This window comes from Natator depressus, chromosome 2 (assembly GCF_965152275.1).
Source record: "Natator depressus isolate rNatDep1 chromosome 2, rNatDep2.hap1, whole genome shotgun sequence".
Classification (NCBI taxonomy): Eukaryota; Metazoa; Chordata; order Testudines; family Cheloniidae; genus Natator; species Natator depressus.
This window is the reverse complement of record NC_134235.1, coordinates 175,346,960-175,366,619: the sequence shown is the minus strand read 5'-3', so window position 1 is coordinate 175,366,619 and position 19,660 is coordinate 175,346,960. Positions and strand designations below refer to the sequence as shown.

The 19,660-nt window shown below is 39.8% G+C and overlaps 1 protein-coding gene across 4 annotated transcripts in view; it reads right to left on the bottom strand.

The window, feature by feature from the left end:
• ELMO1 (engulfment and cell motility 1) overlaps positions 1-19,660 on the bottom strand; it is a 418,423-nt gene that overhangs the window by 245,919 nt on the left and 152,844 nt on the right. For 3 of the 4 annotated variants that reach the window (XM_074945335.1, XM_074945337.1, XM_074945336.1), the window contains 6 exons: positions 18,516-18,615; positions 12,330-12,481; positions 11,587-11,665; positions 7,335-7,385; positions 5,452-5,574; positions 3,741-3,869 (listed from right to left, as the gene is read on the bottom strand). In XM_074945335.1, coding sequence (XP_074801436.1) covers positions 3,741-3,869; positions 5,452-5,574; positions 7,335-7,385; positions 11,587-11,665; positions 12,330-12,481; positions 18,516-18,615 — 634 coding nt within the window. The remainder of the gene's footprint in view (positions 1-3,740; positions 3,870-5,451; positions 5,575-7,334; positions 7,386-11,586; positions 11,666-12,329; positions 12,482-18,515; positions 18,616-19,660) is intronic. The other variant, XM_074945338.1, reaches the window with a different exon arrangement.

Genomic DNA, 19,660 nt, shown 5'->3' with positions numbered 1-19,660 from the left:
TCTCCCCATGTTAAAAAATTCTGGCAACCTTTTCTTTACTAGTTCTAGCACTCCCATGCTTTGGAGCAGGGATTGGTGGGGTGGGCAGGCTGGGCCTGGGATCCAAGGGAGAAGAAGGGTACACAGAGAATGGAATTAGGAACACTAGGTATGTCTACACTGCAATAAAACACTTGCGGCTAGCCCATATCAGCTGACTCAGGCTCACGGGGCTCAAGCTGTGGGGCTATAAAGCTGCAGTGTAGTTGTTCAGGCTCAGGCTGGAGCCTGGGCTCTGGGCCCCTGCTAGGTTGGAGAGTGCCAGAGTCTGGGCTCCAGCCTGAGAAGCTACACCTCAATTTTATAGCCCTGCATCCTGAGCCCTGAGAGCCTGAGTCAGCTGACACAGGCCAGAGGGTGGGTGTTTTATTACAGTGTAGACATACCCAGTGAGATCAGATGAAGGGGAATAAGGGGGAAATTGGTTTGACAAGGAGATTGGGACTAGAAGCCAGTGAGGAAATTAGTAATTGCGTCTTCAGAGCAGGATTTGAATAGTGTGCAGTAAATAAAAGATTGGGCCACACATTGAACAATGAAGATAAAATATGACTCATTAAGTCAGCACCATCCACATAGGTTTTTTGTGCATAATATTTTATATATTGGTATATGTGTGCACACATTATATATAATCAATGGCATATATAAAGACAATGGGAGCTGCTGCATGATGAACACTTCTGAAAATCTGACCCTAAAACAGAAGCTGGTAGTATGCTTAAGAATCGTGGCCAATTTAAATGCCTTGGAAACTAGCCAGATCCACCTCTTTAAGCAAACAAATGTATTACAATCTCTCGTGGACGGACCTGAGATTGGGCATGCTTTAAAAAGACACAGAGAGAGTATGAATGAGTTTGAAAGAAACCAGCTTTTTTAGCAGTATTTATTGCCCAGTCTGGATTACAGGGATTAAATGGACTCAGATGCATGAGGGTGGAAATGCGGGTGTTGGGTGTCAATATATAATAACTTCTTCAAGCTTGAGGAATCATGTCAATGGCTTGTGAAATTAGGACCTGTTTTATCATTACCCATATATGTGACTTGAGCTTTTATAAATATCTGACATTTAACAGTATTGTTTCCATCTTTTTATTTTGTATTATTATTTTGTAACTGTGGAAAAATAATTATTGCTATCAAATATTTTGCTGCCAGAAGTAAATCTTGTTTGCAGTTTTACTGCCAAAAACAGATAAGGAAGGACAGAAATAGAATTCAGACCATTGCTGAGTACTTAATGCAGTAGGCTAACAGAACAAATCTCTAGGATGTACTGCATCTTGTATCTTCTGATTGGATCACATTCTTTTGTTTTACTGTTCACTGTTCTGTTAAACTTAATCAAGCTTATATTGTTTTATTATTATACCTACCTTTACTAATAACAAGCCTCCCTTCAGACCAACATGAACATCTGGAATGTGGGTTTCTAACTATACGGTTTTGCAAATGTTATGGTAAACCTCTGAAGCCATGTCTATGCTGTACCTTCTATTTGCACTGCCTTCACAATAATGTGGTAAAGCTTTTTGACATGGCAGAGACACGAAACGACAGAATGTCTGTACTCTAAATACAGAAAGAGAACAAACTGTACAGGAGACAGTCAGTGATGAGACAAGCTTTTGCTCTCCCCATCTAAAAGACAGTTTGGTCAGTTTTTGAAACAAAAGAAGCCAGACCTTCCTTGGTATACAGATGAATGCTCCCAGGACCTACACCAGGGGGCAGGGGCAAAGAATCCTGAGGTAGAATCTCTGCCAACAATCTGCTCCCTTTCTGCCAGACAGGCAGTGTACAGGGAGCGGAAACCTCCCACAACTCCCCTGTAGGCACAGAGCTGATGGATTTTCCTACTGCATCTCCCTCCCCTAGTGCTTCAGAAAACAAAGAGGGTGGCTTGGCGGTGGGGTGGGATAAAGTGGAGAGTGAAAGAGGCCCGACCACTATGCACTCCAGCAATCCCTAGCTGGCCTATGCTCCCATGAGGATCATACACAACTACAATTTCCCCATGCAGCAAGTTCAGCTGCGGCCTTTGATAACGGTACGTAGCAGCAAAGGGCAGCATAGAAATTGCTCAGCTTGCGGCACCAGGCAGTCTGGGGGCCCTGAATTTCCTCTGAATCAGGCTTTTTGAGTGCTCTGATTTGCACCAAAACCAGTACAGATGTTTCCACTGATGCCTAGAATATTTCCTAAAATTTTGGAATTGATCAGATATGGTGTTCAAAAGCTAGACAGACAAACGTCATCAAGTTGAGTATTAGACCTGACTTCGCTCAGCCAATTACCAACCTTGAGTGTTCAGAATTAATGGCAGGTTTCAGAGTAACAGCCGTGTTAGTCTGTATTCGCAAAAAGAAAAGGAGTACTTGTGGCACCTTAGAGACTAACCAATTTATTTGAGCATAAGCTTTCATGAGCTACAGCTCACTTCATCGGATGTATACTGTGGAAAGTGTAGAAGATCTTTTTATACACACAAAGCATGAAAAAATACCTCCCCCCCACCCCACTCTCCTGCTGGTAATAGCTTATCTATTGTGGTAATAGCACAAGTACAGAATTAATGAGTTAGGCCCCCAAAATCATGGGATTTTCTTTAAAATCCTGAGATTAAAAAAACCCCAACACTTGAAGTTCTTTTTATTTGCATTCTGGCTTTTGAATATTTAGGGTTCATGTTTTCCCACAACCATGAGGCCTCGACACAATTTAAAAAAAAAAATAAATAAAGCTGAGATTATGGTGAATTCACTTGACTTCAGATTCTATGACTAAGAAAAATGCTAAATATCACTAAACGTAACCTTTCTCACACTGTAGATGCATATTCAATTTGTGGTCCACTATCACCCCAATCCCTTCCAGCAGTTTTACTGCCTCGCCAGCTATACCCAGTTTTTTATTTGTGCGTTTGATTTTTCCTTCCTAAAGTGTAGTATTTTCCTTTGTCTTTATACAAAGAGAGGAGTAATAACCCAACTACCTGCAGTGACTAGCAAATTAAAATACTAACTACATTACATGGCAGTCCTCTGTTTCTGGAATGAGGAAAGGCCTTATACATACATATACATTTATACAGCAGTTTAATCAAATTTTAATCTGGACCTAAGCCTGGTCCCATTGAGGTCAACAGCAAAACTCCTGTTGATTTGAATGGGTCAGATACTCTATACCCTTTTGCTGCATAAAAGAAAATGTCCAAAACGCTTTAAGAATCAAAACACAGGAGCCTATATCTAAATAAAACATTCTGCCCCATTTACCGTGTTCATCATTTGACATAACTAGCAACTGAATATATGGATACTAAAGCCATAGACCCCTTTGATAGTGTCTATTTATTTAAAATACCATTAAGAGTAAGGTCATCATAATATAGATTTTGAAATTAACAGTCAACAGTACGTTTTGTCTTGCTATAATTTTTACATTCACTAATTCACACTGGATTCACATCTGCTGAAGCAATAATATGGCTCATACGTTAAGAGAATTTGCAGGGAACAAACAGTAATTAAAGCGTATTGTGTTGACTAGCTTTCCATTTAAACTAAAGGGAAGGAAGTAGCAGGAATGTCAGGCTATGCTGGAGGTCCCTGATTTCAGACTGTACCATAACAGAGATATGATCAGGATTCAACAGGTTAGAATAACACCTGGGTTTCAGCAAAAATACTCACAATAAATCCAAGTTTTTTATAGTCTCGGGTATACATAGATTTGCGTTTCTCAATACTGCCACTGTTGTTGGGTTCAGACTCCGCATCAAAAGCAATTCTTCGGAGTTCAAATATAATATCCCTCTGAGCCTGAGGGTGTTCAAAAAGAGAAAGGTCAGTTTTAAAAAAAGCAGAGAAATGTCTCCTGTTTCGAGTCACAGCAAGGAACTACAAAAGAATGTCTCAAAAAGCTGCATGCTCTCCAACCCCCAGTCTTTCTTTATCAGAATATAATTTTAAGCAATTAGACAGACGTACATATGGAGTGACTTTGTGTCTCCCTATTTCCCCAAGTCCTCACAGTTGAGGGATTTCATTCCTCAGAAGACTCACATGAAGTACTAGTGTCCTGACAGACACTTAATGACTCAATCTTGCAAGGTGTTGAGCACTCCAGCCCGCACCTCACTTTAACCATGTGTGTATGACACCACTGAAGTCAATGGGATAACTCACTTGCTTCAAGTTTAAGTTTGTACTCAGTATTTTGCTGGATCCAGGTCAGAGCGTACTCAGCACCTTGAAGGACTGAGCCCTAAGCATCCCTCTCAGTAACAGCAGATATTTGTTACTAAGTGGATGACGGTGTTGCAGTAAAAAGAAAAGGAGGACTTGTGGCACCTTAGAGACTAACAAATTGCAGTAGTTTCAAAATGTATCAACGCTGCACATCTGCAGCTCATCACGAATATCTTGTGCCAGTAATAACTGTTTTGCCATTTACAGTTACAGTGCTACTTTGGTTGATGAGGTGATGTGTACCAGGTAACTGTGTGTATCCTTTTCCCTGCTGAGTGAAGAGTTGCAGAAACTATCCTGCTGCTATATTTTGGAAGAAAAGAGAGTGCACGATTGCTCTGATGTAACCATGTATAATGCTGTCTCTTATCTGTGGAACACCCTACCTATCCCAATTTCCCAAACCACCATGCTATCTTCATTCAAGTCCCTCTTAAGAATCCACTTCTTTTATATAGCCTGCATGAAGCTCCTTTAAAATTAAAGAAACAAGACCTGAAAATCTTTCCCATGGCATCCTGACTTCAAGTCTCTTTTTTTAAACTGAAAGCAGTTTGGGGCAGGGACCATCTATTTTTGTTTACTGCACAGCACCAAACACATTGTTGGAGCTAAGTAATATTAAAAACAATTATTGTTTAGCCACAACAACCCAAAATAAAAAATGAACTAGAGCTACAGGGTTATTTAACCATATTCCGTCTACATCAGATACTTTTAATTTGAACTTTTGCTCTAGTTCTACATGAATAAAGCCAACCAGGATGACTACACATTTCAGGTGGTTCTGATAAACTTTATAAGAAAAAAAATAGACTGACACTGATCTGGATGCTGTACAGATTTAGCTCAGGATGATGCCAAATTCAACTGATGAACCTCAAGCTCAAGAGATAGTCGAGGTCTGAAATGTGGTAAACTTGACAGTTTGTTGTCTCATTTTTGCATAACAGAAACCAGTTTGTTTTTCAAACAAAAGATCTGGCCTTAATTTCAGACTCCCTGGAAAATGGGTTTTTATAAAAACACATGGGATATCCGTGACTGCTAGGAAGTGCCACTTTCATTAATCTGCCTTTCCTGGCTCTAAAGGCTAAGCTTGACACTACATCTGTCCCCTTACTGTTTGGACTGGGTTGTGAGAGATGCTTACCTGGTCCTGTGGATCCATTTTGGTCATCATTCTGTCCTCCAGAAGGTTAAAGGTGAGCACTTGCAGAACATAAAGCTGGTGCGCCATTTCATTATTGATGGCCCTCTGTGCCCTGATAACATGCTGTGAAAGGAAGATATTCAAGTGAATGTCACCTACTCTTTTCCTACCACTGATTCCCATGAGGTGGGCTCAGGTGTTTCCATTTCTGTACGTGTTTGACGAGCAGTGGTGTATGCATACTGTTGAAGGGGAAAAGGCAAGCCCGATACTAGTAAGGTGGCTAGGGACACAGGTGTTCCATGGGCTGTGATATTAAATCCTATCCCTTAGTAAGGTTCCAGAAAGCAGTGCACAGAGTCCTCTCCTCCTACCCTCTAGCTAGAGCATGTGCATACAGAGAACAGAAAGTAGCAGCCAGGTCATCCTTTTGAAAAGCACCCTCTTCAGAAGGGCACATGCAAAGAGTGCATTTAAACAAAGAGTGAAGAGAACAACATTTCTAAGCATAAGAGTATTCATGCTGCTGATACAGCTGTCATAGTAAGCCAATTGCTGCAAGGGAATCAATTACAAATGAACCACACTCCTACCTCTACCAGATGATCTCATTCTATATGAGGAAAATGGTTTAAAATTAATGAAAATTAGAATGAAATGCCCATAAGCAATAGCGAAGTCACCAAAGTTACAATGCAGGTGCCAAAATGATGGATAATTTTAAAGTCACTGAGGTACACAAAAATGCCAGGGGAAGCTAACTAGATTGATACAATCTTCACCCCAAGGGTTTCTGTAAAGGGTGTAACCAGAGGTCACTAGCCCAGTAGTGTGTAAGGAGAGAAATGGGCATGACCACCAAGACAGTGCTACTCAGTGGCAGCTCTAAATAGGATGTTTGCTGTCCTCTGCTATATGGCATTGGAACATTTATGCCAGAGAACGAGCACCTGGGAGTGCTACTCATGTAAATTTTATAGCAGAGGTCAAAATCTAGCCTACTACTACAGCCACTTAGGAAGGAAAATATAGCCTTCGAAACTGAAACAGTCTGCTTTTTTCACACTGATCATCTAAAGAAAAAGAGGGGGGAGAGGAGGACGGGGTCTCCAGACTGCCTCTTCTGCCAAATCTGCCTAATGCCCATATCTATGTCATGTCAGATGACATAGATGACTAGTACAGTTTAGAAGAGCCCTGATCTGGCTCTAACTATGGTCAGTGACAAAATTCCCCTGGTCCTCAATGGGAGAAGGAGAAGGCTATTTATTATGTTTATTAAGTACGCTTTGAAACGTGTCTTGTGCATCTTCTGGGCAATTATTTATTACCAGCAAATAATCTCACTCTGGCAAACTGTGTCCCATTTAAGATCTCAAGATATGTGCAAACACAAGAGTTTTCATATTGTAAAATCATCTGCACACATGATGGACAAACAAGCACAGGGGCTGATTTTGAGTCATGCAGCACTGTGTACATTGTTTGCTTGACAGACAGTTCAAACCCTAAAGTCTGGGATGCATTACTAATCAAGGCCAATGCAGATTTTTCAAATCCCGCCTAGTCGGCAAGCGAACGCTCACTTTCTCCAAAGGAAAGGCGCCCCAAATACTGCATGTATTCATTATTATATCTTGGTAGAGAAATGACAATTTATGCATTGGGAAAACAACCTCCTTTCCCTTTCGGACGGTCAATTCTGAGCTCATTCAGCAGCAGAACTACCTTATCTAGCAAGCCAAAAAACATATGGAAATACAAAAACAACTAAAAGAGCATAAACATGAATAATATACAACATACACCCACCAAAATGGCAACATGTTTTGTTTCCCTGTGCTAGTAAATAAAATCCTTGGGAACTTTATACTAATACTTACTGTTAAGATGATCGCCCGAAGCTGTTTTTGTGACAAAATGTTTGCCATTTCCTGTTTTGGTAAAACACAAAGATTTAGCTAAAAGCATGTATTTCAGTGCAGCAGTGAGAAGAATTCTACAGTCATTCCTGGGTGTGTTTTAGTACTGAATATCAGCAGTATTTCTCATCAAGAAATGAAATGAGAGGCCTCACAGTGACTGCCTCAGCTGATCTTATTTTTGTTTAAATTCAGACCACACTAACAATGACAAAGAGGGACAAAGAAAATGAAGGGACTGGAGGCCATACAGTTTATACCAGGGAGCAGAACATTTGGGCTATCCAAAAATAGCCATGAAAGGATGGAACAGTGATTGAGACCCAATATATAGAATATGAGGAAAGTATTTAACATATAAGTATTCTAGCAGAGAAAGACAGGAGGAAGTCGCATATGTTTCTACCTGCCAACTGGGACTTTGAAAATAAGTTGTAGTGAATCAAGATGTGAATGTGTGTATTAGACTTTAAAACAGTTGAAAACTAACGCTTTACCTTAAAGTCAACAATTAGCCTGAGTTACTGTATCATCACTGCAAATCAAACTTCTCCCCACTAAAAACTGTTCAGAGTTGGTGGGGATCTTAGACGGGGTCCTCCATTAAAATCTATACTCTCATCCTTCTACTTTATGTTTTAATTTAACTTCTATTTTTCTCTTTAACCATTCAGTAACCACCAAACGCACGCCTTTGATTCAACATCCATCTTAAGCACCCAATCTCAGCTATCTAGCTTCGTGGCATACTGTCAGACCTTGTATGTGTTGCAATGGTCTCAGTATTTATAAAGTTGCCATTGCAGAAGTATCTAGACAACAGAACTGTAAAACTTTTATTTTCCCTTTATTCTTGTTTGCTGCAGATTATATACATTTGCATCCGTTTGATCTTTGTACACACACACACACACACACACACTAAAATTTCATTCAAAAATATACTATTAAATTACCTGGGTAAAATCTTGTGCATAGCTACCTATGCACTGGTATTAGCATTTGGACATTTTGGGCCACTGCTGTAAATTGTGTCTTTTGCTATCATTAGCTCATCCGACACTGTCTTACACAATATAGCACAACGTCACATCAGTTCTAATGTTTTATAGTTCAAAGAAACTATCTTAATCATAATCCATTGTGATTCTGTGCCGTTATAACGGAGTCAAAATACTGCTCATATTCAGAAAAACTAAAAAAAAGTTTTTGCAAATGGGTTTGCAAGAATAAATATTAATAAAAACTAACCAAGTTGTATATTTATATTAAAAATCTATGCAAGAACACAGAAAACAGGAAAACTATGACTGAAATAAAACATGAGCAGAAATGGATAACTGCAGAAAGGATACATAAGCAAGGCAGAAGCAGCATAAACAAAGGCTGGCTCTGGCAATATTAGAAGAGAATCTACTTGCTCTAACACAGAAAGAAAGTGTTGACTTACAGTCAAAGGACAATCAAGGATGTTAACAGTGTTCGCTACATCAAGCTAATGGTATTGGGTCAGAGTGCAGAGGTGAGAAGGGAAAAAAAAGTGATTGAAGACCAGAGAATCTTTGTTAGAGCTTTATTTTTATTTTCAAGCCTCAGGGGATAGAGCAGCTGTAGATTGTTAATAGAGTAAGGGTAGGAATTATAACAATGCTATTATCCCCTTGGAAAATTCAGAACAGTACAGCAGGGGGAGTGCTACAGACACAATATGCTTCACATTGTGGGGAATGAACAGGAAAGAAAAGCAGTTTGCTTAAAAATAAATATCTATTATAATTAAGAAGACTAAACAATTACTCTTTCCATGAGGAATACATGGAAGAATCCCTTCTCCATCCAAAGGAAAAATCATGGAATGGTTTAAAAAAAGTGGGATAGCAGCATGTCCACTTTGCCTTTGGAATCTTTTAGTTTCCTGATGTGACACAACTGACGTATTACTCTTATTGGGACCTCCTTTAGGGTCATTGCCTGTCCCTCCTACAATGGGTTATGATTGTTACTGAAGACAATCACTCTCTGAACCCAGCGGAGCTGCACAGATCTACACCAACAAAGTAGCCTACATTTTAGAAATAAATTCTTGAGGTCTTTCATTAATACAAGCTCAGACACAGCTCTCCATTTAGTAATCTTCAGCTTCACTTCTTAATAAAATGCAACTAACAAACAATAAAACTATATCTTTCAAAAGAGTTTTTTTTAATGTGTCATTTTGTGCCTCAAGCACTTTTGGTTTTCTTCTGCTTTGCAACAAAGTTGTTTGTTTTTTTTAAATAACCATGGTCCAGCATTATCCTTGATAGGAATAAGGTAGCAAGGAGTTTTCCTTTCAAAAACGTTGTTTCTTTACATTTCAGAGCCAGACAAAAGAGAAAAAAAGGATAGTCACAAGTCACTACTAGAAAGTTAGCTATATTTTTTATTACAGTGTAGTCAACTAAACAGAGTTGGATCCTCATACTGCAGTTTATGGGAGTTTGCCAAAGCCTCGGGCATTGTGCAGGATTTTTATATAAAACTGTATGGTCCCTTTGAGGAGTTTGCAGTGCAAATTCAAGCAATCATAAGTTTTCCACACTTTCCAGTTCACAGCACTACACCTGTTGTGTTACTGATATAAAGCAATATAGCATCACACGTGAACACAGGTGTAAATTTCAAGCCACAATCTTCACAATTGTTAGTGAAATTCCTTGTAGTATTATGCCCAGTGTGGTCTGGTTCTGACAATATGATTTTTCAGTTCACTACTTCACATACAGCAACTATCAGCAATGGCAACTGGACCTGAAAATCCAAGTCCAAGCAGCAAAACAATTAAATGAACTATGATTGCATCACCACGTTATTTTGCCTCAGAGACGGAGAATGCAATCAAGGTTAGCCTTTAAACCTATGTTAAAGTTCATAGAAACTTTCCCTTTCTTGGATATATGGACTAATATTTAACCATAACACATAAAGAGTCAAGATTCTGACCACTTAAACCCTTTAAAGATCCCAGGAAATTTTCTCCAAGTGGGGGTGTTAACCCCAGACTCCTGGCCAAATGCCTAGTCAGGTATTATATTCTACCTACCAGAATCTCCCTCTGCAGTTTCATTAGGTTGCAGTGGTGTTCTTCTCTCTCCATTATGTAATATTAAAGAGCGCAAGGATCCACTACAAAGGGTGGCAGCAATTATGGTGGGTGAAATGATTCGTAGGTATCCCTTACCACCCTCAAAGGAGCGTTGTAATTAGCATCTGCAAAGCACTTTGAGATACTCGGTGCCCTTCAGCTATGGGAGAGCTGATTTCAGAAGCACACAGCAACTTTTCTTTTGACTTAACAGAAACATTAAATTAAGTTAAAAAATGAAGGAAACAAAAAACTTTCCATGAAAGTTACATTGAAAAATCCACTTCTTATAAAAAAAATAAATATTTTTTGACTCTTTCTGGTATTTTGGCACTTAAATAATCGGCCTGAGTTTCAACAGTGTTGAACAAGCAGCACCTTCCCATCAGATACCAGTGATGTGTCTCCACTAGAGTTCCCGCCATTGCTACCACTGTGGGGAAATTCTAAGCAAAGTATCTCGCAGGCTAATATCTTAATAAACACAGTGCAACTGCTCCCACATACCAGACTTTATACTCCAGCCTCGTTTAACATGGAGCAGCCATCTTAAAATATTTCCATTGGAGGCTTGTGAATTTTAGCACTGAGTTAGCTAAGTGGAACATTATTACAGTTAGGCAACTCACACATAGACATTTTGTTTTCGAGCTATGACATAAAAAAGGAATCTTCCTTTTAAACAACAATCTGAAAAAAACAGTTTACAAAAAAAGAAAAAAAAAAGGAGTATGATGTTACAGAGTGCACTGGCAAAAATTTCAGTGCACTAAATAACCATAGCAGTAAATGCAGACAGCAAAGAGTGCAGTTTCCTAACACAATCAATACAGTTTATCTGAAGCTATATTAGATCAGAAAAACTCAACAGTCCTGATTCACCTCTCACTTACACCAGTGCAAGGCAGAAGTGACTCCACTAAACTGTATGGAGGGTACACCAGCGTACAATAAGCAGGACCCATATCAGCTCTAGTCAATGGTAACAAAAGGGTGAAGGGAGACCATAGCAGAGATGTAGATAAGCTGCCAAAGGTAATCAGACTCTCCTATAGGTCTGCAGACAAGCAACAAAAACCAACAACTCACCTGCCTCTTGTCATCAGGTGCTTTAAGGAAAAGTGCATTTATTACTGCAATGGTGTACGTTTGGATTTCTTGATCAGTCCTGTGTGGAACATGATTGTAATAATTATGGCAGATGGTATATGGAGACAAGTTTTAGAAATTATTTTTTCTTATTGTGTTATCTGAGAACAGAAAACTAAGCTGAAGACACAAAATATTCTGTAAATATGCCTGCTAATCAAGGATTAAAGTATTTTTATTTAATACACATTTTAATTGCATAGAAAGCTCCTGAAATACGATGCAAGAAAAACTGCAGTTTATCTAACACCCAGTATTACTGTAGACAGCGTTTACCTAGCCATCTGACCATTATTTATCCAAAACACATTCAGTTTAAGATATCTTTCCTTCCCAACCTCACCCTCAGCAAGGGATGCTGTTCTACCCTACTAGCTTTTCAGACAATGGTACACAAATGGATCCATCTGCACCCTAACATTACTCACCATCTCACCATTAATGGTGTCTCAGCTCCATTTCCCCCCTTCCATTCAGCCCGAAAGAAGCTACTACACAACCAGTTTAGCCAGAACTGGTGATAGACAATGGACAGTACCACAACGTTCATTACAAATTGTTCAGCCATTGTCAACTGAGGCTGCATTTAATCTCTCTCAGAGACTATATGTAATAGCTGTTCTCTTTACAACTCTGATTTTAAACACAGTGCTGGTTCAAAAGTCATTATCTAGGATACTCACCCCTGAAGATGTGGGATTAACTGGCCAATTGTGATCTCCTGGGCTACCTTCTGGTACAGCTCATGGCTATTGAGCACCATAGACTCCAGGATTGCTAATGACCGTTGCAAGATAGAGATGTCGGCAGCAAATTTGTTCACATAACTTGCTATCTACAAATTTAAACATTTGAATAATTCATATCTTGCTTACATGCACAGGGAAAGGGAAGGGGGAAAAGGCAGGATTCAAAAGCAGAAGGGCAATTTATGTAGATGCTAGTTGTTAGATGTGCATAAATGAATACTAGGAAAGTATTAACCAGTTGTGTTTATTAAAATCAAAATACATTGAAGCAAATAATGAGACAGATTCTCAGCTGGTGGGAACTGGTATAGATTTGTTTAAATCAATGGAGCTATACCAATTTACCCCAGCTAAGTATCTGGCCAATGTTCAAACGTTATACATTGTATGAAATCACCAGTGAAAAATTGTAAGCTTTTTTTTTTTTTTTGCCAGAGGATGTTTTGGAAAGAGCGGGGGAGGAATATTTTATCCTCCGTAATGTAATAATCCAGCTTGGGCATTTTTCTCAAACTGTCACTGTTAAAAACAACCTGGTAATATCTTTTATTGGACCACTTTCTGTTGGTGAGAGAGACAAGCTTTCGAGCTTACACAGAGCTCTCCTTCGGCTCAGTGGTAAAACAACAGTTGGGCAGAAGTGACTAAAGCAGCAGCAACCTTCCCAGTGAAAGCTGCCTTCCTCTAGCATAATCTACATGTGTTTTCCCTCTACCACCACATGACTTCCAGTGCGAAAGAAAATCAACCTCACTCAAAACCTATCTCCATCTTACAATTTTTAATTGAGCCGGCACAGCTGGCTCTAAATGTGGTTTGCTTCTACACGCATGACGGTAAAAACTCCTCGTAACTACGGACAGCTAATAAGCGTTTCATCCCTACTGCAGGGGTAGGTCAACACACAGTTGTCTTCTTGTAACCAGCTCAGCACACTGTTTTGCAGAGCAGCTATCACACCCCTCCCCATACCTATGTAACCAGTTTGGCTGTGCAGCAGAAGGTGTTAGACTGCATCGTCCTGCATGCTGCTGATGCCACTCTGTGTATATGTCCTCTAGGAACTCTGCCTTCTGCTGAGGACCTATGGGAGAACAGCCCAGATTTTCCCAGAATGCATGGACATAAGCATGATTAAGCAGAATGATACGTGAAGATGCACAAAAGTTGTTTCGATGGCCAAAAAGCTGCTCCATGGGGACAAACTGAACCTTACAACTAGTAACTGGTTTCAGTGACTGTGTCTCTAACCAGTTACAAAATCATGGTTAAAAGCTATAGTGCTGACACAGCTTTAAGTTCTGCGCTTGTGAAATTCTGAGTGGAAGCAAAAGGGGGAAAAGCAGCTATTTTTGTAGATGTTTATTGTGTGTATTGTAGGCATCGAAACAAAGAGAAGAAACAAAATCTATTATGATACTGCTGCTCCTTCCGCTACAGTCTCCCACCTCCACCCTCTACCCCGTTCCGCGCTCTGCATGAGTTTTTGCTCCTACAGATGATACCGTGGGCGTTCCTCAATTGGTAGTCAGTGGGGAGACCACTGGTCCAAACGTCTGTTGTGAAGTTAAATATCCACACAGTTCTCTTATTGAAAGGCAGGAAGCAGAATGCCCATATTTTTACCTGCTCTGCCTTTAAGCAAAAGGAACAAGGGCTGTGCATGATGGATTTTAAGTCAGGCAGCCAAGACACAAAGATCAACATTGCAGGGAAGTGAACACAGAAGTAAGTTGTGGAAAGTATAATCGAGCAACAGAAGAGCTAGCCTTTGTCTATACTGAGATTTCAGCCATCAGTGCAGCTGCATCAGTGCAAACCCCTAGTGTAGATATGATTTACACTGGTATATTACGATTTTCACAGGTCCAGCTTACCATGCACGGTTTCAAACTGGATAAAATGTGCCAATGGAAATCATGCTTCACTGGTGTAAATCACATCTATATTAGGGCTTTTCACTGGTGCAGCTGCACTGGTGGCTGAAATCCCATTGTAGACAATGCCTTAACCAAATCTACTCATCTGCTCCCCAGCCGGAACCTTTTTTCATTGTTGCAAATGTGCAGCCAGAGTATAACAAAATGGCTTGCACACAGAGACTGCATCTACATTACACACCACTGGCAGTGAAAAGTACACTGTGCTGTGCAGCGGCAGGTGTCAGCGAAAGGCTCTAGCAGTAGAGAAAGGCTTCAGTAGCTCCCAACTCCCAGAGCCTTTCACTGCAGTGAGGAAAAGCTCTGTCAGGGGAGAGACAGCTGGGAAAGGTTGCTGGAGTTTTTCCCTGGGGCAGAGGAAGGGTTCTAGTAGCAGGACACTAAAAAGAGCAGTGTACATGGGAAGGCACTGCTTGGGGGAACAGAGAACTGTGTGGGCATGTACTCGAGTGCATACTCACACCCTTCATGCGTATCTTTACTCAACTTGCTTAAGCCATGCTTCACCATCTACACGGCTGTTTATACCCATGCTTGGCGCACTAAGCGCGTAGGTGTACTACATGCCGCCCAAAGAAGGGTGCAGTGTAAGATGCACCCTTACAGACCAGTAATATACTGCCGTCATCAAAAATTTTGCTGAAATGAAACATTTTGTACAAAGCAGTGAATGTTCATGGAAACTCCAGACACACGCACGCACGCACGCACACACACACAAAATTCAACTGGTTTTACATTTTCCATAAAAGGTTTCGCAGCTCTGCCTAGCTCATGGGTGAATTAAGGGAAACTGAGGCATGGAGATTGAAGTCCCAGTTAATCAAAGCATTTAAAAACATGCATAACTTTAAGCATTTGAGTAGCCCCACCGGGGTGTTGAAGTGCCTTGCTGAATCAGGTCCTAAATGTCTTGCTTAAGGGGACACAGGAAATCTGTGCTTTCGTCCCATCACCAAATAGAGGGGGGAAAAACTGATTGCAACTTTGCAACAGAACTGTGACCGAAGGCAAAAAGCATCAGGTCCTTTAAACAGCAATCTGTTCATTAGTTACTGCCTGGAACATTTTGATGTCAGTATAGGTGGCGAAGGAGCTGATATGGTGTGGTTCACATGCCAGTCCTCCTGCAGAATAAGTTTTTCAAGTGATTACCTTATTTTCAAATAAAGGACTATTATTATTTCATTTGACTAGCGAACAACAAACGGTATGTCGTAAAAAAAGACGGCTATTTTTCCTGGTGCCATCCCCTTCCCATGCAGCAAATTTTAGAAAAGGAGAGTAAACAATTCAACAGAATCAAGGGCATCCACATTACAAAGAGTTATGAAACAGGCATGATACTTGTAGCTTAAAAGTTGCTTAAAATGTCTTGAGTAGGCTGAGATTTTTTCCAAGATGCCAAGAGGATTTTGACACACAAATACCATTGGTCATCATGAGAACTGTAGATCCAAATCCTTTAGGTGGCTTTGAAAACCTCAGCCTAAAAGAACTACAGTGTCAGTAGTATGAGAGAAGATAGCAGGCAGGAGGGAAACGACTGTTGCTGACACCCAGTACTGGAAGAAAGCCATATGCAAAGTATAAAAGATGGGTGAAAAATTATATTACATAGGCTATTTTTTATCTTGGTATAAAAATTTACACATCAGAAATATAAGAGAAAGACATTTTCCCCTCCCACTGAAATTCATTTCTTTGAAAACATTTTTCAGAAGATTTGAATTCTTGTTTTAATACCAGTTTGAATGACATCTATTTCAATGCAACCATATGCATTCGGATGTTGGAACTTGCGCTGCATTTAGCATCATGCCACTTGTTGTTCATTAGACACGACTAAGACAATGCAGAGGTTCCTCTAAGTTCTCTTGAGGCTTCTGCCTTTGCAGTTAGATGTTTTTTCACTTTAATTTTCCCCTTCCAGCTTTGCCTCCATCTAGCAGAGAAAAGCTTTTCACAGGGGCAGGGCTGACATGCCCCCTAGCTTAGCAGTAGCTCTTCAGCCCCCATATCCGCACTGTCAGTGGTCACACAAGCCCACCAGCAACTTCAAAGGGTCTGGCTGGGGGTAGTGGAGCAACGGATGCCCATGACAGAGAAGGAAGGCCCTAGCCCTGATCCCTGGCATGCACTGAAGGTCATGGGGCTCCACGTGAGTGCAGAGGTCCACATACACATAATACATTGCACGGTTGGGGCATAACTATGCACCTTTCCTGCATCTCTGCCTTTCTCCTTCTTTTTATTTTCTCCCTTCTGCCATTCTTCCTTATTCTTTCTATTGATTCCTTCTCTGTTCACTCTTTTCTTCCTTCTCCTTCCCAGGATGGCTGAGTTAGGTGCCTCACTAGGAAGGAACTCATTTTTAATAGGTTGCCCAAGGGCATTTACTGATTAGGAATGTTGGGCCCAGAACTCACGGCAGACATACCAATATCAGGCAATGCACTTGCTAGCTTTTCCTGTAATTACTTTGCATCCTGCAGGGCAAAGGAAGAGGTTGGATAAGATATTAATTTTATTTGGTTGACAAGGAAGCATTTGTGGGCTTTGTACTCATTTGTTAGTGAGCTCTTCTGAACACACAGCCATGCTGTACTTGATCATGTCTTATAGAAGTCTGTTACAAAACAGTTGCATTCTATTCTCCATAGTAGAAAAATGTAAAATAAAACTACCAAACCTGTAAGATATTTTTAAAAACAGAAAAAGGTATGTAGTAAGACATATTCAATAACTGTTTTGATCAGTTTGGAAATCTGTCTGTAAATATCTACATCCCAGACATTTAAATAGTGTCACTTCTGAGCAGGGGTGGAGTGTCCTATCAGGTGATGAGTGACAGAAATTCTGTTTTGGGTTAACCATGTAAGCCAACTGACTTTAATGAAGTTACATGAGTGCAAAAGAGCAGATGTTGGAGCCCATATTTTTAAAAATCAAATGTCTTGACTGCTCACAAATAACAGCTTTGATTATGAAAATTGATTTTTTAAAATCTAGTTCTCTTTTCACTGTTCTGCTTATTTCCCATTTTTGATTCTTTCAGCTTGGACAGTGGAACTAAATTGGTCAGTTTCACTTCAGCAATAGTCATTTTCTAACCAAATTTAGATTGCAGACACTGCAGGAAAATGTCTTTAAGAAAGAAAGAAAAGTTTCCATGAGATATTTTAATATTATTGCTACAGTTATTATTTTGTGAAAATATTACTATTCATTTTTAGACTTATAAGATTATTTTGCATCAAGTTTGTCCCAGTAGTGTCTTTTTCATGAGACAATGTCATCTTAATAAAAACAGCTCTACTCTCTGGTTTTTTTAAGGTGTTACTATTTTAAGTAACACATACAATTACTATAAATGAAAAAGATTAGAGGGGAAAAACACTCTTTTTTCAGTTTGTTTAATTTGTGCATTTAGCAGTACTTTTGTATAATCAGTGTCACTGTTTCTATTATATCAGCAGGTTTTCCAGTTTGTGTGGGGAGAGAAAAACCATTTAAAACAAGAAAATTTGATTATAAAACAAGAGAAATTAGCAGTGTGACACAAGAGCAGGTGTAGGTCCCAAAACTACTTTTAACTCACTTTAGAGAGATAAGGTGGATGAGGTAATATCTTTTATTGTATAAATGCTGTTGGAGAAAAAGCCAAGCTTTCCAGTTACAAAGCGTTCTTCAGAGTCCCTTCATTTCAGTGTACAATACAACCAAACAAAAAAGGAAACATTCTGTCATTGCTCTTGGTTCAAGCCAAGGTCAGGCCCTGGCTTAAGTTTAAACTTTAGCTTTAGCTTACACTAAGTTGATATAAGGTACAATTAAGCCAGAGTGAGTGTCCACATAAGGGACCAATTTAACTAAAGTCAGTTTCTAAACCAATAGAATTTTGTCATGTGTGTAAGGCTTAAGAAAGGCACCACAGACTTGATCCTGTTCCACTGAAGTCAACAACAGTGAGATTTCAGTAGAAGTAGATTCAGGCTTCACAACAACAAAAAATTTAGTCTGAAACAGCCCTCATTTCCCCCCCCCCCCCGCCACTTTCAGATACATATTTTGCTGAGTTAATTACTACCTACCTGAATAAGAACATTTCTCTCCAAATGCTTAAAACCTAGACACACAAACTGACATTAAGAACATATACTGCAGGGTAGAAATTTACCTTTTTAATGAATGCCACAGAGAATGTATCCCATGATACAATCCCATGATCCATCAGTTCAACAAATGCAGTCAGTGTAAAGGACAACATATCTCCAAAGCTGGAAGAGACAGGAGTCATAACAACAGTTACCAGTAATACAGCAGGGCAATGATAAAGGGAACAGTGGCAGGAAGCTCTTAGAAGGGCAAGACAACAAAGCCAGAGACCTGTTAAGAGGCAGAAGCAGAGCAAAAGAGGCCGTGCAACAAAGATACTCCAAAACACGTTAGCATTGGCATCAAAGACTATCTCCTGGAAGAGACCAACTCGCATTTGTGAGAAAACTTCATGCAAAGCCCAAGAAAATCACCCAGTGCAGGTTAAACCTCTCTTTTAGTTCACATTTTTAGAGCTGAGGGAGGAAATCAAGCTGAGTCCTCCTTTAGCAAATGAAGTGGACACTCCCATTTGAATGTCATCTTGCTTTTATACCAATGTGTCAGGTGTGTTCACAGAAAGTTAGTGAATTGTTAATTCCTTCTCTTCACAGGAGATAAATAGAGGAAGTATTTAGAGAGAGACTACCTGTGTTGTGCAACAACTTTTCCAATAATTAATGTTTAAAATCTATTTACAGAAGGAAGTCACTATTTAAGTTGCTTATAGGCAAAATTCTACCACCCTTACTCCTGCTGAGTAGCACCTCAAGAGTTGTCCACTGAAAAGTTGCACCAATTTAACTGAAGATGCAATTTAAAACAGATTTAATGAAACCAGAGCAAAAGGCTGTGTGGACATTTGTAAACTGCATTAATATCAATCTAATTTATATCAATTCAGTGTAAGTCAATTAGGAACAGGGTTAAACTTAACCCAAATACCAGACTCAGACTAAAATAAGAGTATCTACACAGAATTTTGTCCCATTTAACTTTCAATTTAAATAATTTAAGTTAAGCCCGTTAACTTGTGTGCAGTCAAGGCCTTGGTGCATCAGCAGCCCTATTGGTTTCAGAGGGGCCATTCAGAGAGTAAGGGACTACTCAGCATGAGTGGTAGTGACAGAACTAGGTCCTACATGAGGTGACATGATCCTTCAAGGTACTGAGCACTCTGCCACTGATCCAGCAACATACTGAAGCATGTGATTAACTTAAAGCACA